This window comes from Corvus cornix, chromosome 2 (genome assembly GCF_000738735.6).
Source record: "Corvus cornix cornix isolate S_Up_H32 chromosome 2, ASM73873v5, whole genome shotgun sequence".
NCBI classification, from domain to species: Eukaryota; Metazoa; Chordata; class Aves; order Passeriformes; family Corvidae; genus Corvus; species Corvus cornix.
In genome coordinates, this window is record NC_046333.1 from 102408691 (window position 1) to 102434005 (window position 25315).

The 25315-nt window shown below is 39.1% G+C and overlaps 1 protein-coding gene across 1 annotated transcript; it reads right to left on the reverse strand.

Annotated features, from left to right (window-relative positions):
* On the reverse strand, nucleotides 1-24006 carry RAB12 (RAB12, member RAS oncogene family). The gene is given in 7 exon segments (XM_039548230.1): nucleotides 1-2222; nucleotides 2503-2607; nucleotides 3554-3643; nucleotides 4164-4302; nucleotides 12045-12105; nucleotides 23593-23703; nucleotides 23706-24006. Coding segments are annotated over 7 exon segments (750 nt in total). The 5' UTR covers nucleotides 23836-24006; the 3' UTR covers nucleotides 1-2108.
* Nucleotides 24007-25315: the final 1309 nt, after the last annotated feature.

Below are 25315 nucleotides of genomic sequence, written 5' to 3' on the forward strand. Positions count from 1 at the left end.
TTATGTCCTTCTTAAATGCAATAGTTTTTAATTTTTGGTACAAGAGACTGAGATCCCAATCTGCCTATATACAAACAGCACAGAATTACAAAAAGAAAGTTTATCTAAGTCAAATTTCTTAATTTTTATTAAATTCAAAAACTGCAGGAAAAAAAATCACAAGTTTCTAGGTACAAATAAAAACAAATCAGCTGAAATAAAATGGTTGTCAAGTTAAAATCCACTTTCCATAATTTTCCCTTCCTTGCTACTGCCCACAGTATCATCTGAACTCCTAGAAGTGCTTTAGAAATCCATTTTATCTCACCAATAGGATAGTAAACTGTAAGTTTACTATGTAAAAAAGCAAACTGCTTAGGCACAAGGTGGCAGAAGACATAAGCACAAATATTAACCATGCTTTCCTTAATTTGTCAGTAGAAATCCAGGTGTGCTACAGGCCTGCATGGCATTGAATTCAGAATGTCAGAGCTTACTCAGTGAAATAAGGGCTTTTTTTTTTTTTCATTTGTGTTAACAGTTTGTTGTGTCTTTTTTTCTCCCATAAAACAGAGAGAAGCTGTTAAAGTCAGTGGTATACCTTACTGTTCAGTGCCAGAGTTCAGGCTAGAAGAGTGGCAAAAGTGACAAAATGGGTTCCAGCACCAGAGAATGTAAAGTAGAGAAGCTGTAGTGTGAAAGAGACTGGTTCATACTTGTGTTGTCAGTGTAATTAATAGTCTGGCGACCACCTGCTAAGACAGCATGACAAGCAGTCACATGCTATTTGAAGATATCAGCTGGGCCAGGTCATCACTCTCCCAACAGAGCAGTGATCAAGGTGAACAACTAATGTCTGCTGCTCTTCCAACTACACCTAAAGGAACTGTTAAACAGAAAATTAAATCATAACAAAATTAACACAAGTGTTGTTCCATATTCCACATTCTACCTTTTACCCATCACTTGATACTTGCCATTCTAATAACAGGTGCAGTTCCACTGTCATTCTTAAATACAAAATTTTATTTGCACTTCATTAGTTTAGAAAGACCACAATGTTTTTCAATACCACAACATTCAGGACACACCAAGTTATTCAAATATGTATCTACTGATTTACCACAGCTAAACTAAACAGTGCATTTAATAAAAGATATACCAAAGATATAATTCACAAGTTCATTATCAGACAAAATCCTAACACAGTATTTGCTTGATGGGAATAATTTCCACCATTAGGAAAGAAAATAATTTTACCTTAGCTTCCCTTCCCCCAACCCTACAGATGTCCAGACAAAAATACACATATATATTCCTTAACACAGGAAAATGTATCATCTTAATTTTTTTTTTTTCAAGAATTTGTCTAGGACAGCAGCATTGCTTTTTATACCTTCCTTTAGAGCTTGAATATATCTCCATTCTTTTATTGAAACTTAATGATTCTTGTAACCAAATTTACGTTTATGCAGAAAATTATATATGCTATTTCAAAGTGCCATCTTAGATCTGCACCAGGTGTGATGTCTCAGTACACAAAGAAAGGGTGCAGCATTAAACAAAATAAATAAAAGACTGCCAAAAATTAAACTTAGCTTTTCAATAAATCCAGTCAGCAGAGGATGCTACAGCCAAAAATGTTTTCACTACATTAAAAGGAAACATAATGCTGATTATGGAAGCTTTGTACATAAAGTCCTCTGTTTTTAAAAAATTTGTCTTTAAAATAGTTAGCAAAGCACCATATACTTATCTTCATACCAGAAGAGCTTCTGCCTGCCTGTTTATAATAACAAAGAACTATTACAACATTTATGTCAAGAATAGGTATAGATTTAATTTCTCCTCCTCCTCAACTGGATGTGTGGCAAACCCCCACCGACTGTACAGTATTTATAACACTGGGGCAATGAATGAAACATCATTGTGAGGGAGAGGGGTAATAATTAAATGTTATAGTTGAATCCTACATAGGATTGCATATTTGCATATTTACAAGTTAGTGTGTAGCTCTGACTCGAATAACAAAGTGCAACGAGAAACTGCCAAATGATTGTAGTGCAGAGTAGTACAGATACTTCCTTTACCCTCCTGCTCCTATTTTTCACTCTGGAGGAAGTAACAAGTCAACAGCAACGGACATGTGGCCTTGGGGGAGGCAGTTCTGGTGGGATTTCTGGCTCTGGTTGCAGGGACAGGATACTGTTGGACAACTCATTTCTTATAACATCCAGTGGCATCTTAAAGAAAAGAAAAATCACCTGTAAACAGTCATCTGCATAGAAAGAACTCATTTCAAGAGTTCACTGACAGCCAATGCCTCAATTTCAGGATCTTTTAGATCTTACTAGTGAGATGCAGTGGTCAACAGTCTGTGACTGCATCATGCCCACTATATATTATCCAAGATTTTCACCTGACAATCTGTACTTGCTCTCTGTCCTCCCAAGCATGTGCAGTCATTATTTAAACATTGATCACTTGTGTGACCAGAGGAATACTACCACCTGAGTATTTTACCTTTTTCAGAATGTCATCAACAAGTTTTAGAAATATTTCATCCACATTAAAATTATCCTTGGCACTGGCTTCACAGAACCGCATCCCAGTTATCTGCTGTGCAAACTGATGGGAGAGAAAATAAAATAACTCCATGAAAATATGTGCGAACAGCAACAGATAGCAAATATATCCTCCTCATAAAACCTTAAAAAAAGTCCCAAACACACAACTTTCCCCAAATCTGTGACTGCACTCTAATTCAGCTAATAATCCTGAATCTGCATGGTACAGCAAATATTGCAACATATAGCTAATTTTTGCTTAAAGTAAGTTTATTGGAAAAGCATTCTGCATTTGTTCAGACTTACATCTGAGAAATTCATGTATTCAGTTGACACATATTGCTGCAGACTGCCAAAAAGTAAGAACCCAGAACAGCTAATCTCAACTTCATTATTCAAAATGTAGAAAAGGGAAGTACAGATGCAAGAATAAGCCTTGATTCCAAAAGTCTGGAATTAGCCTTCACTTCCAAATGTTTGTGTATGCCCATACTGACATTGTTCTGACCAAGATGGTGCTGAGTATCACACTACAACAAACATACACTCTTGCCATGTTCCTTAACACTTTTGGGGTTGCACGAGAACAAAAGGAACATGAAAGCAAAGGTGAGCCAAATAATCAAGCAGGGCTGTTGCCTGTCCAAAAATGGTACTGAGAAGCAAACATCTGAAAGAAGGCCCACAAAGATTTCCTGAATAGAGATACATCTCCATTAGTAATTCAAGTCTTCACTACCCCTTCAGAGCCCAAAAGGAGTATCCCCTACACTACTGTACAGTGTAACCCAACTTGTAGCTTACTCTTTCTTCAGACCAAAACCACACTACTCCAGCAGGAACACAGATAACTGCACTTTATATACAAATAAACACCATATGGATTTTGAGAGACAACCACCACCACCACTCTTAATACACTCCCTGCATCCAGAAGTCTGAACAAGAGCAGCCATGGACCATCAGCAGCAATGCCACAACAGCTTTGCCTCTATACCTGTCCTTACCTTCTCTCCCTGCTGCCGAGTAATCTCTCGATCAACTTCACAGTCCAGTTTATTTCCAACTAATAGAAGCTCTGCATCTTCTGAAGCATACTGCAATTAAAACATTTCTAATTAACTAAACCTAGAAACATAAGATTTTGTGACTCAAACACAATACAAAAAAAGGGAAATTCCTCTACTAAATAAGGAGTCACACTGACAGAGTTTATAGGTAAACATTCTTCCCAGCATTGTTTCAAAAATTTTCAGTTTTTAAATTCCATTTTTAAAACGTGACTTGAGAACTAGCTGTTCTACTTTATCTGAGAATGAACATAATGACCTTATTTCACAGACAGGAAACAAACCCTCCTCCCCCCACTGCACAGGTTAATGAGCAGTGTTACAGATTTTCACTGACACTTCTAACTGGGACAATTCTAGTTCAAGAAAGCAGGAGTGGACAATCATTTTGCAACAAAAACACATCAATGTTAAATCCTGGCTAAAAGACATCACTGAAAATTAGCTGACAGTAGTTTATTAATTCTAAATTGATGACGCAAATTTCTTTGAGGGAAAAAAACGCTTGTTAAAAAAAGCATGTAAAAATAAAATACTTAAGGCATACCTTATCAATCATTTTCATCCATTTTGGTAAATCGTCAAATGTTTCCTTCTTGGTGATATCATACACCAAAATAATTCCCTTGGCACTTCTGTAATAAGCTGAGGTAATGCTGTTGAATCTCTCCTGACCTGCTGTGTCCCTAAGAAGCAGCAGCAAACAGTGGCACAAATATTTCACCAATTTGCAAAGTACAGAATAACTTTGTTTACATTTTAATAATAACACCCCCACATTCATTAGAGACACTACATTTCCTTCTACATGTATGAATGTCAGGAAAAAAAATGGAGCAGTACTTTCAACCATAAAAAGTTTTCACATTAAAACTTTATCCCATACTAACTTCACCAAGAAAGGCCACCAAACATTTCTATATGTGTCTGAGAACGAACCTATCCAATGAAAATGTACCAGGAGATAAAACCGGTTTTGAGTTATTGGGGTTTGTTGTTTGTGGTCTTTTGGTTTGGTTTTTTAACAGCCCTGAAAAAATTAATGGATACATGCTTATCAAACACATCCAGACACCCAACTATAAAATGAGCACTGCACTGATAATTTTGATTTGAGCTTTCAGACTCTTTTTGGATCAACCACAGCAATACAGCCATGGCTCTAAAACTACTGCAGAACCTACTGGCACAGAAGTGAATGAAAAGAGTGAGCAATCACTAAGTGGCAAAACTTTTGCAAGTAGGTACCTTTCACACTCACATCTACTTATCTGAGGTGTGCAAGTAACATTTCCATGCTCACTGTCAGCACTGTAGGTATTTCAGACAGGGTGCATTCACACTGGAGGCTATTTTCCAGCCATGACACTAAGTCACCCATACTAGCTATGGCTTCTGTTCCAAAGTAGATGAGACAGAAGGGTTATTTTTTACTGAACCATGGAAGCTTTTGAACTGCTTTTAATCACATCATCAAGCCTGCCTAGGGAAGATTTTTGGCAGTTATACTAAAAAAATAGCTGGTGCATATCCTAAGTCTTAAAATGTGACTGGCATCTCAACTGGAAAGTAAGTTATATGTTGCTCCAAAGTGATCAAGCATTTGCTGCTTGAGTTCAGCCTCCAAAATCAATGGATAATTTTGAAATTTCTCTGTTAGAACAAGTCAAAAGATGGATCAAAATTAAAAGGGGAGGGAGGAAAATTGTGTGCATGCGTGTTGCGACTCAAAAATTCAAAATGAATCCTTTTCAACAGTCACATTTTAGACAAAAGGAGGAAGGAGAATGAACTTGGGAATGAGATTAACAATGGAGACCTGAAACACTTGTTACCAAGAAAAAAAAAAGGTCATGTTCACAAAATGCCACATTCATTGTCCTGAAGATTTAATCCCTTTAAGGTCTATGCACAACAAGCAGCAGAATATACTACCACAAACCTAACTCTTCATAAAATTTTTAGGAATTTCAAGAAAGCGAGTTTCAAAGTGAAGTACTTAACTTTCCCCTGAAATTGCCACAAGTGTACTTGATAGCAACAAATATCTGCTAGTGATTTTTATAAAGTAAAGCAGTGTCCACTGGAAAAAGATTTGGAACCTCTGCTTCATAGCCTGCAGGAAAATAATGACTTATACTTAACTGCAAGCCAATGACACTGCAACATGGGGCAGAAGAGAACAAATTCCTATTGCATCCATTTTTGCTTTATTTTTATTCAAATCCCGTTTTCAGAACTTTAGAATTACATTCATACAAACCTCTGGGACCCTACAGAAGATGAAAACAGGTAGTCTGTTTCAATAAGGTCAAGCATCAGTAATATTGCAGACCAGTTTTACAGGGTTAATTGGTTGCTTTCTTATCACTAATGAGGCATTTTTTCTAAAGCAATACCAGTTCTGGCAGCTGAAATTATATATATATATATATATATATATATATTACTCAGATCACGTAACTCTGCATTCTTTTCTATTACTTCTTTATTATGGTCAGATTCATTTTTTGGAAAGTCTTTTGGATGTTCAGTCCATTAAAAACTTAAAAATTTTAGTATGAACCGTTGATTTTCCACATATGGATAACATTGCTCTAGTCCTTATGAACAGAACGCTCAGAATTATGACCTCGCAGAGCAGCCCCTGTCATCTGTTGCTAATCCATCCTACTGATCAAGTGTATTTGGGATGGGATTTAGCTCCATCATTCTGAGCACATGTAACTGCATGGCAGGTGGAAGGGCATACCTCAGGTGGGAGAATACACCAATTCTATCTTTGCTTAGAGCAATGGGAAAAATTGCTTCTTGGTTTTGTCTGTTTGTTTTGCTGGCCAGTCTTTTCCCTCTTTTCTGTGCCCCTAGTGGAACACAGATATAAAGGGGATACTTCAGAGTCACCTGTCTGTGCCTTCAGGTGAGTGCTAAGGACTTTTAGGAACTCCATCACAGGGTACCAGATCACTAAGTTCATAAATTATAAACACAGAGGGGAAACAAACATGCTGATATTCAACTACCCTCCCTGAAGCCAGTCATCAGTGCACTGGATAAGTAGGCCACAAAGAGAACTATGCAACATTACACAACTCTCCCACTCCAGCTATCTCCAATCCCACATTTCCCCATGCCTGCTGAGTGCTCTATCTCCAAGTCCACCTGGTACTATCAGCTCCTCCTTTCTCCACAACACCCTCAGGCTCTTTAAAAGTTTATAGCATTCCTAGGCTTGCTGCACCCTGGGCTCCCATTTGTGTAGGTCCTTCATCCAAATGTCACACAACCTGTAGTCTGGCTTGCTGGCTATTTGGGACACACCACATGCTGTGGCCAGTTTGAAACACCCATGGACAGCCTGGCTGCCCACTACCTATAATAAATGGCCAGATGACCATTGACTGCCACCTGAGTCACACCAATTACAGTGGATTATGGCTGACTTTCTTCGCCTTGCTTGAAGTCACTGACTGCCCCACACTTCACCTCTCCTGCTGCAGCAGGTGGAAATGAAACCAGTCAGCAGGTTTCTGATTGTGAGTGTGATATTCTAACCCTTATTTCCTTTGAAAAGTGGAAGAAAATAAGCTGAATTTGCTGTCTCTAACATTACATTGTATTAGTCTTCAAACTGTAAGGTGAAAGTTGGAACACTATTTCTGCAATAAGTAAGTCTAGAATGCAACCCCAGCTACCTAAGTAAACTACAGTTTGAGAAGAGTATCAAGTTGATCTTTAGCATGAAAAATCTCATCTTCTACCAGCTGCTATCATATTTTTCATGAAAATGTGCAGCAAATTCTTCCAGTGTTGAGGAAAAAATGACAACTCCTAATGCAGAGCTAACATTAAAAGTACATCCAATTTCAAATGCCTTCTTCTCATGTGCAGGGCTGGAGCAATTATTCTTGCTATATTATTTTTGTGGATGTATTACCCTCCTGCAGCTGGAGTAACTTAGTAAGGATAGCTACTGAAGCACTAGTGGAAAGCTGGAAGAAGAGATGACCCCTATTTAACCGGGCTAACAGTACATAACTTCATGACTTTATGAACGGTACTAAGTGCTACTAGTTCTTTATTTGTTCTGGTCAGAATCAACACAACAGCAAAAGTCAGTTCAATTTAGTTCCAATTAAACTCCAGAAATTCAAGTAAGAAATTAATACAACCTAAACAATGACTTGGCATAACTGAAAAAAAATCCCATCAGACTACTTTTTTTTTTAAATACTAAAAGCAGTTTTCTTCTGTTGATTTTTTTTTCCAATAAAGTTTTCTAAATGAAAAGCATTGGTCTTTCTAATTTGTAATCAGAAACATACAGTGACTACTCGAGCAGCTATAATCTGCAATTACAGAATCCAACTGCTTGACTGTTTTTTGCTTCCAAAACAGAAACTAGACATCACTCCAAAAATACAAACATACATTACACCAAACAAAAGCAAATAAAAAAATCACACAAAGCCCATTTTCAAGTGTTGACTTGTCATGTTCTATGGCAGACTGTATAAAACACAATACAAATACAGTTAATCTTAATTAAAATTGGTTTGGATAATTTCTCTTTTACATAAATGTTCTCTGTGTCTATCTAAACCAGTTGAAACAAACACATGGACAGACTCAAAACTGTCTCTTGGATCTCCAGTTAATGAGTGGTGGTGTAAAGTGGCAATAGAACTGAAAATATTTTGAAATTTACAAAAAAATTTAACACTAATTTAACCCTTTCACATGCTCCATGCTTTAATGGAATCTACATGCAATATTTTTAAAAACACTTTAAAGTAGTTTTAGACGTTAATTCTACCTGTCAAACAGATTTTTTTTCCTCCCATAAACCACAAATATATTTAAGATCTTTTATTATATAAATAATTTATTTCAGAGGTACTGAACCAAAGAAACTACATTCTTATATATTCTAGGACAGTGATTTTCCAAGACAACTTTCTCTTAGAAAACCCAGCAGGCAGAATGTGAACTTTTACGAGAATGCACTGGTTTGAAACACCTTCAGAAACAAAGCAAGCTTGTCTTGTTCCCAGGTTGCTGACTACATTGGGCATTAAACCTGTAGAGGCATCAGAGAGCTCCCTTGGCTCCCCAGTGAGGAACTGGGTGCAGTGGCAGGGCATAACTGCTTCCCACAACCAGGTCCTTCCTTTCAGAGGGGAAGCTGGAAGTGACCATGTCAGCTGCTTGTGTCAGTGACTGCCCAGATTACTCAGGTGAGAGGGCACAGTCAGGCACCTGCCTGTCCTGCTTCAAAGCATCAGTGAGAGGTTCCTATTATTTGATCCAGTTTTCCAGCTTTGAAGAAGCACTGATTCACAGATGCTTGGATTTACCTGGACACTTACACTATCCAGTAGTTCCAGTTACTCTACCTCATGGCTTGAGCTGCATGCAGGCATTACTTCTCACAGGACACAGGAGCTTGTGTCAGCCTAGAACTGCAAGGCAGAAGCTGATTTACTGTATCCTACCACTTCTGGCAACCCAAGGGGCACTACTAACTGTTCCACATGGCACAGAACAGGTAGATACTACTCTCTGTTCTCAGTGGAGCTCTATCATTACATCATCTAAGAAGTAGAAGGTTGTTTCCAAACTGGAAGTTGGGGAAATAAGGGAAGCAGGGACCAGACAGGAAGCTAGAGGTGAGAGCAGACACCTCCGTGATCCTCAGGGCACAGCTGCCAATTATGAAAGGAACACAGGAGACAAGCCCTTTTGTATTCTACTCTCCTAACAGCAGCAGGTGTGAAAGCTGCTTTCAAAAGGACATCTTGCACACCTAATTGCTTGAAATATTCAACACAGTACTGTTTTAATGCATCTTTTGATAAACTCAAGTGGTAGAGCTTTGTGGAAAACACTCTGCTGATAGCAGTCAGGGGAGAGACAGGTCAAGTGACCATAAAAATACCAAAGTGAAACTTAAAAAAAACCTGTTCTTGTTTCACTCTTGAAGTAGAATCACCAAATTACTATAAAACATAAGCAAAATTGCATGCTTTGAAATGTACCTTTAGTAATTTTAAGGAAACAGATAAGCGTAACTTCAGAAATTATCTGTTCACTGAATAAAATAGTTTTCTTGTAGTAAAGTTACTGCAATCAATGTACGTAACACTACCAGGAAGTATGAGGCAACCGAAATTCTGTCACTGTGTAGGTATGAAAGGAGACTGTTTTAGCCATGCAACTGAACTCTGCATTCCTAAACTTCCAAGTGTTTGACTTGGTAGACTGCTTTCCTCTTCAATCTAACCACTGGAGGTACAATAAGGAGCTGAGGGAGCTGGGGTTGTTTAGCCTGGAGAGGAGGCGGCTCAGGGGTGACCTTGTCATTCTCTACAACTCCCTGAAAGGTGGCTTTAGCCAGGTGGGGGTCGGCCTCTTCTCACGAGTAACAAGGGACAGGACAAGAGGAAACAGCCCCAAGTTCCACTAGGGGAGGTTTAGATTGGCTACTAGGAAAAAAATCTCTTCACCAAAAGGATTGTCAAGCATTGAAACAGGCTGCCCAGGGCAGTGGTTGAGTCACCTTAACAGACATGACCCTTGGGGACAGTGTCTAGTGGGGGACTTGGCAGCACTGGGTTAATGGTTGGACTCATTGATCTTAAGGGTCTTTTTAAACCTAAATGATTCTGTGATAATAAGAGTTTATAGGTAGGCCCAACAACATACACAACACAATTCAGAATTCATTAGCAAAAGTCATGCTTATCTAATTGCTTTTCTAAAAAACTAAAAGTATGCCAAGGCAGTTTTAAAGATTAAGTATAAGAACATTTTAACAGCCACTGTTGGAGACAAAGTGACACTTAGGAGCAGGATGTCATGTTCATGAATTTTATCATATTTTAAAATATCTCTTTACATTGTGTTTTCCTTGCCATTTTAGTAGGGCTTCCCACAGGAGTTATTATCTCATCTTAGCAACCTATGAACTTTTAAACTTAATTTTTGAAGTTTCCTATATCCTACTAGCATATTCTCAATATGTGGAAAATAATGGTTTAAACATCTCTTTTCCAAAAAAACTTCATTCCTAGAATATATTTATTCAACATGAGAATTGTTTTTATAAGCTTAGCACATTTCACAGTACGAATGCATATTAGGCATACATTAGCATCTCCACATCAGAATTTTTTGTTACCTCTGTCAGCTTCAGCAGACCCTGGCTAACAATTGCTGGCTCAACTGCCAGTCTTGTGGTCATAGGTTTCCAAACAGGGACAGATGAATGAAGACATGCCACTAACATTCAAGTGTTAGGTGACTGATGAGACCAAAGATGAAGCAGCAGTTAACTCAGAGGGAAGCAAGACAGACACATGGTGTGACAGACAGAATTGATGGTGACCTGCCAAGAGGAGTTAGTAAACTGAATTCACTGCATCTATGTAGTTAAGAACAAAAAACTACCAGAAAATCCCAAAAGTGTAATAAAAAGAATATTTAGAGCTTTTCCCCCCCTCCATGGATTGTTAGCAGCTTAAACAGTTTAACTACAATGCCAATTATGCATCACACACTGTTAATAAACCAAAGCTAAGCTTCTACACAGTAGTATGTAAGATTAATGTATAGAACATAGCTGGTTTATTCTCTCATAATTATGTTTATGTATTGTACTGCTCTGCAAAACAAAGGAGCTGTTAAGCTCAATAATTTCTAAACAACAAAAATTGTATTTATCACTAACATGGAGAACCATTACCAGAAAACATGTAGCCTACTCCAGAAAGGAAGAGTTTAGCTCAGACATCGAACTTCCTGTAGTAGGACATCAGTACCAGTAAAGGTACAGTCTTATTTGCATGAAATTGCTTTATTTTTCCATGCTGTTTAGAGTGGATATGATTTACTTAAGTCTTGAATGCCCTTTGCTTTGAAGTTATTTAAAAACAGTGTCAAAGAAACAGCACTGCCTATACCAAGTTTTAGAAAAACAGATTAGAAAATACTTCACAGTTGCTTTATGATTGCTGTTACAATGAAGGTCAGTTTTAATCAGTCCAGAAAAACAAAGAAAACAAAATGCACTTTCTCTAATGTCTATTTAACACAGTCAACTTTTGTTGTTTGTAGAACTCCTATTTCTTGTGTAGGTGATGTCATTCTTCCAGGAAAAGGGGCTTGAGGCCTTTGTGATGCATTAATATTTCAGTAATTACACTCATGCCCTACTTCTAACTTTATCTCTCCTTCTCCTCCTTTACCCTCACAAAAATCTAAGAGCTATTTGATTTTGTTTAAGTCTGGTGGGGATGGAGGAGAGAAGTAACAGGGTAAGAGCTAAACCAGCTTATAACAGTTAATAGTAGTATTAGACAAGCATATTAATTCATGCTAGAACATAAAAATTAAAACATACTGCTGGTTGCATGTTTGTTTTACTTACCAGATTTGTAATCTAATTTTCTTTCCTCTTAGCTCTACTGTTTTGATTTTAAAATCAACACCTATAAATAAAATACAGTAAACAGAAAAGGAGGAATAAGAAGCAAAAGTAATGAGGGTGCAATTATTATTTTTTGATACTTTTTATTTTAGATCAACTTGTAACAGTCTGAACAAGCAGAAGGGTTTGCACCACTATGGGTCAACTCAGGAACATCATGGGGATTTGACAACCACTATATAGCCTGTGAGCCATCCAATTTGGCAACATCACAACATAAACCTTCCACTTCATGCAAAATTTCCAGCAGCAGGTAAACCCAACACAACAGTAAAACAACAGGCACAGTATGATTGTTCCTCTCCTGTTCACCTTGACTGTCAAGGACAAGCCTGTTCTACTTCCAACTGGCACAGATGCCCTGGAGGCATGGAGCAAAACCAATCCCTCCACATCAGTTTTGCTGTTTGTGAAGCAGGAACAATACAGGTCTGGCTTCCAGGATGGATGCTTAGCATCTGTAAAGTGCTGTAGTAGAAGTGCTGGAATTGAGGTTGGTTTATAAAGAAGTTTGTCAGCACTGTCATTGTTAACTCCTACAAATATTTATTAGCAAACTTCTTATATTCAAAGAGGGCATTTGACTTTTAAAATTTATTTTATACCTGTATGGTATTTTTATTCACCACCTCAAAACTCCAGTCACATTTTGAATGCACGCTAAATATCAAAGATAGAACCACAAAGACTTTGTTATACAGAAAGATTTTAACTTCTATTAAAAAAAATACTGCTGGCCACCAACACAAGACATACTGTGGTCAAACAATACCTAGACACAAAAGATTACCACCTTAACTACAAAAATATTTCAGGGAATAAATGTCCTAGAATATTATAGATTTGTAGATTGTGAACCTGTTTATTTTAGGATACATTTGTATGAAGATTTTTGTTTCAGTTCTTCCTTCTAAACATCATCCCTCCTAACAGTGCTAAATCAAAAAGGGAGAAATAAAAAGACATGAGAACACGGTTCAGACCCATACACTCAAGCAATAGAAACATAATGTGTTGGAAACACTTTTGCTATTTCACATGCAATTGTAAACTAAGAACAGGGATGAAACTGAAGAGGAAAAATGGTTTTTATTTCCTCAAACAAGAACTACACATTTTCCCGAAGACTACCCGTGGTAAAAATTGGGTGTCCCTGCTAATATTAAGAAATGAGATTGAATTTTGACAGAAGGGGCTGAACTTGGCCATTATATCCCTACTTTTAGTTTGCAGAGCAGGTGGACATTGTTCAGTCAGATTAAATAAATGGAAGGATCACTGACCTTCATTCTCCTAAACAAATATCCCCTCTAACAGCTTGCAGCTGGACATTGTTTATTGATAAAACTAATGGTCATCACACCATGACATTTGTTCTCGTTCTCCATGTCCTTAATAGAGTCTAGCACACTTAATCACCAATTCTTGGAGAGCTATTCAAGACATACGATGCCTGTACTTCACTTACCAACAGGTATCTCATTCAAACCCCAGGAATGAAACTGTTAAACTGATTTGTACTAAACAGTCTAAAATCTTAACGGCAATTTTCAAGTATTCAATGCAAATTGACAAAAGTATTAGAATTACTAAAATTTCAAAGAATTTATTAATCCTAACTTCAAGAAATCTTTTTGTACACTTCTGAAAAGCGGCTGTCTGCTAGTGCAAAAGCAGAAGAGAAATGACCCAGCTATGTTCTAGTATCCAAAGTGTGCGAAATGAGAACTCTTGTAATTCTATTCTAATAATGGTATATTTTTAAAGAAACACATCCATTTCTACTGTTATAAGCCTTTTCTCTATATAAATGCATTTAAAATATAAAATGCAATTGTCTTAATAGTCACAACCTTGTCTACAAGATAGTAACTTTACTTAATTAACTGTAATTGCTTGCCTCAAATCTCTTCTGTCCTCAAGGAAGTTTGAATATAACTGCCCAGACATCTCAATCCCAATTCCCAATCCTGCCATTCTGTCATGCACAACATATTATATTATTTGCCATTTATCTGATATTAAAAAAGTCTAAACCATCTCTGATCCCAAGGTGAGTGTTAAAACTGCCACAGGGACTTCATGAGTGTTTCAATAACTACAAAACCAAAGTATTTTTATTTTTATGGAAGTGGTTTATACACTGCTGTCTTACACAAACCAAGAAACAAAAAAGCTTTTGTTATATTTTTAAAAATGAAAAATAATGAACTATGGAGAGAAAATTCAACTGTTGTAATAAACCACATTTTCAACCTGGGACTTCCTGGGACTGGAAGGCACAATATATGAATAAAATGAAGTAGAAAAAAGCCTACATATTAAAGAGATGGTTTCAAAATAAATAATATGTCAACAGTATTCTTATTTTAAAGGCAGTTCTTTCTGTTAATCATCCTAAAGTTATACCATGAAATATTTCCCTACTGTGAAATTTTGCAAGGAACAATACATACAAGTAACAGTTTTGGAAAAGCAGGCAATCTTCTACAGAATTGTTTGAATCATTTAATACTTAAGTCAGACAGAATGCCAGAACTGTGCAGAGGTTGCTCAACTACTTTTTATAATTAGTAATGCTCTGCAAGCATCAACACAATACCAAAAGCATCATGTCTGCCAATACTGAAGGAAAAAATCAGGCAGCTTTCCTTTTGCACACGAAGAAACAAATTCCTAAGCCTGTCAGGTTTCATTAGCATGTTTCACCATAGACTGCCAAAGCCAGTGCTTTGAGTTTACATACAAATTAGTAACTCAATTAAAACAACAACACAATCATTTGTTTTCCACTTCAATTTCAAATATTGCATTGAATTAAGAAAAAGGTCAATGAAAGAAACTATTTAGCTTGACATATGTTAATGGAAATACCTAAATGAAAAGTTTTGCTATCCATACAATTACTCTTGACAACTCCATTAAATCTGAACAACATATCTTATAAAAAGAAGTGATTTTAAAAAACTCTCTTTAGCTGCTACAACACCAGCAAACTATCAGTGGTTTGCATGCTACCTAGCTTGCATTTAAAGGCCTGCTGGCTAATTTATTGTCAGTGAATAAGAAAATATACACATGCCAGGAAATCTGACAAGTGCATGTGCTTATGACCATACTGATGTGTGCCACTTGCCAGGTCACAGTGATGTAAGGGGAACCAAAAGGTTTATTGCAATCTCCCCTCCCATTAAAAAGCCAGCCTTGTCTCTATGTATCAGGCTGGCACGGGTAACAGGCAATCAATAATTTTCCAGATTTATTACACTCAGACAACAAGTAAATCCAAATCACCATCTCTCTTTTTATGGATTAAAATGGTATGTGTTTTGGATGTCACATTTTGACCCTCATTTTTCGCTGGAAAGGCCTTTTTCAGGAGTCCAAACAAACATCTTATGAGAACTAATGAAAAATGCACAAAAATACAGATCTCAGTCTCTGGTTTGGGTTTCTGATTTTGCACTTACTTAAGCATTTGAAGGTATACTGATTGAGCTTGCCCTACAACATAAAACTGCAAAGGAGCAACTCTTCTCTCCCCACAGCCTACATATATGTCAAATAAGGCATTAAGGACAGCACCACTAACGTGGTGTGTATCACGTAAGTAAAGGATTTGCAACATTTTATATATACATTATAACCATATATATATGGTTGTTCTTAGTAGCACATGAACTTTGGATGAAAAATATACTTTGTGCAAAGAACATATATTACAACATGCACTCAACTGAAGCTATGCCTGCCTCCTCCAGGAAAAACAAAGGGCTACTAGGATAGAAGGGTTTAAAAGTATATTAAACACACAGCCAAAGAACCCATCTGCACTCTTTTCAAAACTAAACAGCCTTAAAAGAAAGAGAACAGAGACTCAAAATAGAAGTTCTAGATAAGGGCAAGTCACTGAGGATGACATCTCTTGTCAATGAACCAAACTTGAAACTGTTTCAAACTCAAGACTGAAATCCTATAAAAATGAAACCTAGCCCAGAACTGACTACAGTAGGTTAATTTCTCACCCCAAACAGGAACTAGAAGTCATCTACTAAAGCACAAACTGAAATACAACTGGGTGCAGTTTCTTTTTAAAGCTAAAAGTATTTGTTTAGAAATAAAATAGCAAAGAAACTTCTTACTATCCACTTTGTGTTTAAGTTTGCAATATTTAATTTCTTTTCATAAGAGACAGAAAAAGAAAGTGGAAACAGTTTTGCTTAATGCACACAGAGTGACCTTTCAGTGGACAAGATTTCCTGGTAACAAAGTTAATGGAAGAGCTGGGAAAACAGATGCAAATAGAGCACAAAAAACCCCTCCAACTAAAATCAATTCCAATGGATTCAGTTTTCAGAGGCCTATTAGTGATTTGCATCAAAGTGATTCAATCAGTGAAAGATAATCAGACCGTGCTTAAAGAAACACAATCAGTTTAAAAATTCAGAGGTTATATACCAATTAGCCATTAAAACAGACATATAATTTGAAGACTATGACAGGTTATTTAATTTGGACATCTGACAGCATAATGCAAAAATTTTTCTTACTTATGCTACATTCAATAACTGAGGTCACATGAGTTTTGACGTAATAACCATCTTTATTAGTCCTGGTCTGTAACTCAAACAATACAATACTTACACCTATCCCAAAACTGCCAAAATCAACGAAAAGATGCTCAAGACCATGCTTTCTGATTACTATCATCTTGAGGGGGGGGGGAGCAATCCATAACAAAAGGTACATAGGGAGGACAGGAAAAGGTTATAGAAACTGCTCCCAGGAAAAAAAGCCCAAACCCATTTTGTCTTATTTTAATTGAAGCTCTAGGGCAAGCACTTAGTTTTTAAAACACACCGAAGTGGAAATGCCTCTTTCAAACTGCATGTTATAAATTAAAAAAATTTAAAGAAGAGATTTGGAATCATTTAGTGCTGAGTCAGATATAAGTCTGTGTGGGGATTATTTCAGAGGCAGGTAAAATACATTGTCCATAGAGCTTCAAACATGTAATTCTAGAATGATTAACATGCAGACATTTGAGACTGCTCGCCTAAAATAAAAGTGTACCCATACCTCAACTGGCAACTGTGCTACAGACTAGAATGAAACAGATACCAAATATTTTTCTTCTGTATAATATACATGCAGTGAGTAGATTTTGAAGGTGTACTGTCAAGTGATTTTTTTCAATACACGTCTTCTAAACATTTCAGATGCTTGGTACTTCCCAATTCAGTGAGAATGGAGAAAATTATAATTTCTTTACATTCTTGTGAACAGTAAAATCGTAAGGCCTTTCAGAAAATGTAGGCTTTTGACACTATTTAGGATACTAAGTTCAAAGCATGCACCAAAATGTTGGTGAACAGAACGAGGTGGAAGAAGAAATTGGAAGGAGTATTTCTCTGTGGTTTCATGAACAAGACTTCTTTTCAAACTTCTGATTATAAAACAGAAAAACACACTGAGCTACTGGTCTGCAACTGCCTGACATGAAAGGAAAACTGAATGGAAAAAGAAAGGTTATTTCACGAGCAACACTATTTAGATTTTTAGAAGGCAGAACCTATTTCAAAATCAGACTGAAATCAGCATTTTGTTTTGAGCATCAAGTTTCCCTCTCCTTGGGATATCAGCAGAAATGAGTTGTAGAAGTGTTGCTACCCAACTTCCAGAAGGCCCAGGGAATCATATGGCCCTATTTTCTTCTTTTTCTTCGCTACTGACACGCTCAGCTGTTCACAGCAGAGACTGAGTCTGACAGCTGCATTCCACTCTCCTTGCAAACTAAGCTCCCCATTTGACACCATTCAAGTGGCCTCTTCACTCTGCCTGTTGTTTTACTTGCGTATTCTCATATATGTCCTGACTAGGTGCTACAAGGCTCTCTGACAGTCCTGTAGTGTTGATATAACCCAGTGCCCGAATATTTCTATCAGCTGAAGTTAACATCTAGTTTATAAACAAAAAAAAAAGAAGTCAACTTCAAATTTACTCTTCCTTGTAACCTCTTGTTAATTAAAAACCCCATACCTTCACAAAACCCTGTTCCTAAACCCTAATAATTTAAATTATCTACCTACATTTTCCTGTTTTAAATTATGGTTTTGCTCACTTACGAGGATTCAAATGATTATGCATAGCAAACCATTGCTGACTATATACCAAATGCTGTAAAATACACTTAGTTGACACATCTGAGGCAAACAATGACTGGCCAGGTGTTTTCACTTGCTGGAGTCTCTATGTTGTCTATTACAAGTGACTACACTGCTCCTAAAGGTAAAAGGCAACTTCCGGGGGACACAGGCTTCTGTCATAATTTGCACTTCTTAAGACAAACAAGGAGGTTCATGTATGCTCCCTGATTATCTTAAGGTCTTGTGGAAGACAAAACTGTTTTTCTCTGTGAGTTTCCAGCCTCCTGCTCTTCTCTGTTTATAGTTTGGCAAGAAACTGCAGTAGCACCATTAATAAGGTATTGGTATGGTTTATTTACACCATTCTGCACTAGTCAAAAAGCCAACACATAAAGCCAGCTGTATTAATGCCCTGGATACACAAAAGAACAGTCAATTCTCAAAGAAATACTTATCCCTCATCAAAACTTCCTTCCTTTTATTTATACAACAGCAGAGATTTCTCACCTTGTGTTTAGAGCTGTTTCTTGATTAAAGCAAGAACATCTTACTGTTACTTTGTCACAATGTGGTAAACTAAGAAACATCTATTTCTACTCTTTCTCCCCTCCCCCCACACCAAGTAAGCTTTCAGTGCCATCTTATTGAAGGGCGAAAAATTTTTAAAGAAAAATTAAAATGAATTATACTTGTCAGAGAGTCCACAGGCACACAAGTGTATCAAAGAGAGAAATGTTCTTCTGGTTCACTCAGGGTGATTTTCTGAAAATTTTATAAATTGTTCTTCATCTCAGATCACATCTAATTACTAAATTTATTTTTAAGCCATAATTTTGATTTACTGAAAAAAAAAATCCAAATTATTAGTAAGCCACATACTATGTTTACAGTGCCTGTAAGAATGAATACTGATTAGATAACCAAAAAGATTGAGGAGCAACTTAAAGGGCAGTTCTGAAAAATGGCAGGTACTTTGAAAATGAGTAGTCTGATACTTTTAAGTGAAAATAATTATATGACAAGCTTATGGGAATGAAACTGAACACTTATGCTGTTAGCCCACATTTTTTAAGGATAAAGAGAACGAAGACAGGTTTGAATTGTGACAGAAACCCCAAGCATATGTATACATACATATAGAAAGATATATATGTGTATATTTGTACATCACATATAAATATCTATATACTGAAGACAGAAGTTGCCTTACTTAAGAGTATTCTGATAAAATACAAAGCTAAAGTTTTCACTATTGTTTTCTGCACTAGGAATTTTGCAAGGACATGGGTATTTTAAAAAAATTAATAGGAAAAATACCACTTGGAAGGAAAAAGCTATGGACCTCTGTAAATCTTAGGCATTTCCAACTTCCATACCATTTCACATGAAGGTGAAACAAGGTCAAAGAGCATTTCTGTGAAGTCGAAGGAGTCTTGCACCACAGTGCATTTACATGCCACTGATCTGGATCCCCCAGGCTGCTATTAGCCCAGCACAGATCACAGGTCACTAAATTCCCATCCTGATCCACAGCAAACCTTCCCATTACAAACTCCACCTATTATTTTGCTTGTAAATGAGGACAGAAGGAAGCTTTAGTGTTTACTACAAGTGATACTTTGGTTTCCTATGAACAGCTGGTAAAAGAGCCAGCAAGGCACAAGGCACGTGAACTGCACTGGCATCATCAAGGGCAAGGCCTCTTTCCTGGGATGATTTTAGACCTGGTGAAAAAGAGCTGAAAGACAAGACTAGGTCTCAAGAGACTTTACATACTGAGCCAGCATGTAAAAGAAAAGCTGAGGAGCTCAACTTGATTTGAGGGACCAGGACAATCAGCATCTTGAGAGGTGAGTCAGTACAGGGCCTCAGGTTTGGGAGAGCAGGAACCTCAGGTTCAGAGAATAAAACCCAGAGAGAAGTGTAATAATCTGTGGCAAAATTAGATCGACAGGAAATACTGCTGAGTACAGAATTCTGTAGATCTGTCATGGAAGAAAAACAGCAGAGACACTGAGAATGAACTAAGATTTGGTGGATTAGGTAGGACATACAACCATGAGACTGAGCAGTAGTTGGAGAGACGCTGGGAAGAGAACAGAGTCCACTGAATATTAAATAAAGGGACTCTGATGAAAAAGAGGGCGAGATAGCACCATTAAGATATATATATATATATATTTAACATCACCACTATGGAGATGTGAATTAGGATATCTTTTAGGATAAGAACTAGTCAGGGAAGAAGCAGAGGCAAACACTTTTTCTTCACCCCCATCCTTGAATCTTCTTACAAACGCAGCAATGAGTATCTACTACCTGTGGAAAGATCATCCTTTTCCACACCATATTTGGCATATTTTTTTTATTTGTCAACTCTGGAAAACCTTCGAGTGATAGCTTTGGATTCTGCTCCTATGTGAATAATGCAGGTGCATGGGGGGAGGCAACAAATAATAAATGGAGATCAAATTTTACTTTAAAAGTGTAGATTTATATTTGTTCACAAAGCTAATATGCCAATATTAGCCTTGAACAAGTTATCATTCCATTACAGAAAGACAGTGGATTTAACACTGGCATGGAGAAAGTAATTTTACATTTTTCAAAAATCAGTAAATATTTGAGCATGCTGGGTATTCTCAGTGCTATGTAAATAGCAGATTTAAGGAGACACAATATTCCATGCAAATAATTTCATGCCCAAAATAAATACATCAAAAGAATTTTAGATCAACAGCACATTGTGTACCGTTATGAATAATGTGCTGAAATCTGCCAAGCTATTTTTGAACACTTTCAAAGAAGTTCCGTATCTGAGCTGAGACTGAAGACATGTTGATGTGTTTTTATTAGAATTTTCTTTACCAATCTGGCAATGTAGTCTTCTTAAATTAGCATTTAAATACTGTATCTTTCTTAACTGATTCCACACCTTCCCTTCTCTGCAGAAACACTCCACTTTTCAATGACACGGCATTATTATCAGCACTTAGGGACGGGAGACAGAAAAGGTCTTTGTACATTTGCAATTCTTTCACTGTCGGAGGAAGTCCTCTGAGTAGCCTCTGCTTTCATACAAAAGCTTAAGGTGCTAAATGTTGTTCTCTTTGTCCTACACATCCACAGGTTTAATATAAAAGCATGAAAGTAAGGTTGAGACCATTAATACCAAGGTAAGCAAATATGTGTTCCAGCATTCCATTTTAAATACAGCTTTGCTAATATAAGGTACATAAAGAACATGCAGTTTTTTGGTTGGTTACATAGCCTTTTCAAATTAAATCTCTATATATATATTCAGTTTAGATAACTTCCTCTGAAACTGGATCAGTCACAGGGTTTTCACTGATGTTTCAAAACACATTCTCCACTTGCAATTCTTGAAAACCACTGCAGTTAATGGTGACAAAGGAAGAGCTTTAGGATTTCAACTGTGTATTAGAGGCTGAACTCAGGTTGTTTTGGAGTGTGGGTTATTTTCAATCTATATGAAATGTAAATACCAGAGGTTACTTTTTCTTACTTTATAGTGCAAAAAAAAGCAGAGTATGAGCTGACTATGAAAAGCTCTTTCATTTAGCATTCAAAAGATCTGGGGGAATCTCAACAGTTCTCAAGTTTAGTCTGAGGACCTTGAAAGAATGCCATTACTATTGAGTCCTTCTACATGTATTTTGGCACAAGTTGATTTCTCTATGCTCCTTTATGTTGGCACAATTTGTACAACAAAATTATGTAACCTTCTGTCTAGCAGCATATCACTACTTATTTCCTGTTTTTTCTCTAAAATAAGGAAACTTTTCTGCTTAAATCACTGTCTCAGTTATTTAGGAAATCAGTTTTGTTCAAAAGGCACCACCCTGGAAGTCTGGACCGGGGTCTAGACCACCTCCTCTCATTTCCCAAGATTCACGGCAGGAAACTAACCCCAATTACAGAGAGCAGCCCAGACTTGAAGCAACCCTTAATGTGGGTCAACCTAAACAAGATGCAGGAGAGTTAAAAACAATGTCTAGACCAGGAGAATGTATAAAGAATGCATTCCTCTATTAGTTGTACTTGAGTTGTACTATAAATTTAACTAATCTGCTCATCTAGAGAAGCCATCAGCATTTCTTCATTACAACACATCCCTTGAGCATTAATGCCTCTGATATGCTATCACTGTCTTTCTCACTTCTCCAAGGTTAAGTTGCCAACTTCAAATCAAAAAAATTATCAATGTAACAGTGCTACTCTGCACTACCATATCTGGATTCTTAGACAGCCTAGGAAAGAATTAAATAACCGAAAAAACACATATTGAAACAAAAGTATGAGTAACTGTGCATTATTTTCTTATTGGAAGGCCGTTTTGGATAGTACTAACTCAGCTTCCAAAAGGCAATATAATCACTTTTCATCAGATGCTATAAACTTCCTCACATTCCAAGCTACAATTAAGTTAAGCATACATATTTTCCAGTGACAGAGACTTTAACAACCACCTTGCTGCAATACTCAAGAGTTCAACTCCAAGGATAGGACTCTAATAACAACGCAGGCTAACTAGCTTGTTTTCCTCCCTTTACACACTCGTGTATTAAAAGACGGTAGGCATTAAATTACCTCCAAGACTCGCACAGATGACTAAACCATGAATAAGACAGCACACTACAGAACTAGAAGCTTGCTCTCTAGTTAGTTGTATGAAGAGCCAAACACGCAGTGTTCTCAAGAAACAAAACATTAACCTCGGATCTAACATCACAGGGGGTTCTTCATGAAGCCATAGCAGCCATCTGGAGTTAATCTGACTGCAGTCTGGAAGAGTAGCTGAATACACTGGAAGAGTACACAGAATACACACTGCAACTTTTCAACTCCTGAAATACTTCTGTCTCCTTACACGCAACATCTAAGACTTAAGCACAAAAACCTGCTTTACCAACCATACCTAATTTTTTGTTTAAATTGTTTGCCGTTAGCAAGGCTGAAACAAGACAGCCAGCAGCTTCTCAGAACTCCCAAAGGTAACTAGGACATCCACGACCCTTCCAAGAAGAGCTGTGAAGCCCCTGAGCTTCCCATGGCCGAGGAACCCACCCGGGGAGACCCAATCCCGCTGGCCTGGGCGGGAAGGGGACGGGGACCACCGCGCGCCCCGGAGGAGCGAAGGGTCTGGGAGGGAATGCCCGGCACGCGGAGAGCGGGCCCGCACTCGGGGAGAGGGCGGGACAGGGGCTGGGGAAGGGCGGCCGCCGCACCGAAGCCCCGCGTTCCCACGGCCGGGCCCCGAGAGCACGGGGGAGGAGAGCCCCCTCCCCCGGGACGGGACGGGACGGGACGCGCTCCCTTACCCACGGTGGACTTGCAGGCCTCGCAGAAGGTGTCGTCGGTGAATCGCTCCATAAGGCTGGTCTTGCCCACCCCCCGCGACCCGATGATGATCACCTGCAGCTTGAAGTCGCCGGGCGCGGCGGCTGCTTCCTGCGGCGGGACTGTCCCCCCGAGAGCGCCGGCGACCCCGCCGCCGAACCCGCCCCGAGGTCCAGCCCGCCGCCCCCCGCCCTGCGCTGCGGCAGCCCCGAGCCCGGCTCCATCAGCGACGCATGCGGCGGCGCCGCGCTCCCTCCCCGCCCTCCCCGCCACCGGCGCCGACCACTGCGAGGCAGGGGGAGGAGGGGGCAGCGAGGACGAGACGCGGCCGCCGCCCGGCCCTGCCCGAGGGGAACGGGAACAGGCACAGGAACGGGAACTGCGCCGCCGCCGCCGGGAGCGGCGCGCCCCAGGCCCGCGCCCGCCCGCGCAGCGCCCTCTGCCGCGCCGGAGCCGCGGCCGGGCCGCGCCGCAGTGCCGGGGCGGGAGCGCCCGCCCGTCCTGCCCCGCCCCGGCCCGGGCCGCGCCACTGGGGCGCCCCGAGGACCGGCGTGCGGAGTGTGGCCCGGGGGTTCCGCCTTGCCCCAGCCCCTCCTGGGGTGAATCGCGGTGCGCTCTGTCGCTGCGCAGCCAGGTCTTGCTTCGGGCTCCCAGTGGGAGCTGCCTCTGCCGGGACGGCCGGGTCTCCAGCGGAGAGGCAACGAGGATGGTTGAGGGATTGGAGCATTGCTCTTAGGAGGAAAGGCTGAGGGAGTTGGACGTGTTTAGCCTCAAGAAGAGACGACTGAGAGGGTGTATATAAATATCTAGGGAGCGGGTGCCAAGAAGATCAGGCTCTTCTTCGTGGTGCCGAGAAATAGGACAAGAGGCAACGGAGGAAGCTGATGCACAGAAAGTTCCATCCGAACATGAGGAAGAACTTTTTCACTGTGCAGTGACCGTGCACTGGAACAGGTTGCCCAGAGACATGTCGGGTGTCCCTCACTGGAGTTATTCAGGAGCCTTGTGGACACAACCCTGTGCAATGTGCTCTGGGATCACCCTGCTTGGGCAGGGAGGTTGAACCAGATGACTCACTGTGGTCCCTACCTACATGACCTGTTCTGTGATTCTTGATTTTGCGATTTTCTAATTTTGTCCCGCTTAAATTTACCCTCAGGTAGTCAAGCAGACCCCAGCCCTGGGCAGACGCCCTGTATGTGGTAGCACACATGCGTTTGGGGTCGTCCAGGCATGGATTTCACTGTCAAATCTCTGAACATGGTACGTGCTCACTCCTGGGCACCGACCTTTTCATAACAACCTTCTGTGCCAGCTCAGTTGTTCAAATTCCAAGCAAATAAAAATATGGCTGTAGAGGATAAATAGTGTGAGGGAATAATAAATCATGTGAGGGGAAAATGATTGGGATGAGTGTTGCTCATTGTAGTTTTTAAGGAAATTTCTATCTCTCCAAGCTCTGAGGACCTAGAGTTCAGAGAATGCCGATTTTTCAGATGCAACTGGCGGCAAACGGTGCAGAATCACAGAATGGCCTTGGTTAGAAGGGACCTTTAAGATCATCTAATTCCAACCACACTGCTATGGGCAGGGACACCTTTCACTAGACCAGGTTGCTCAGAGCTCCATCTAACTTGGCTTTGAGCACTTGCAGGGATAAGGCATCCACAGCTTCTCTTCCAGAGGTAGGAGGAATTCATGGTT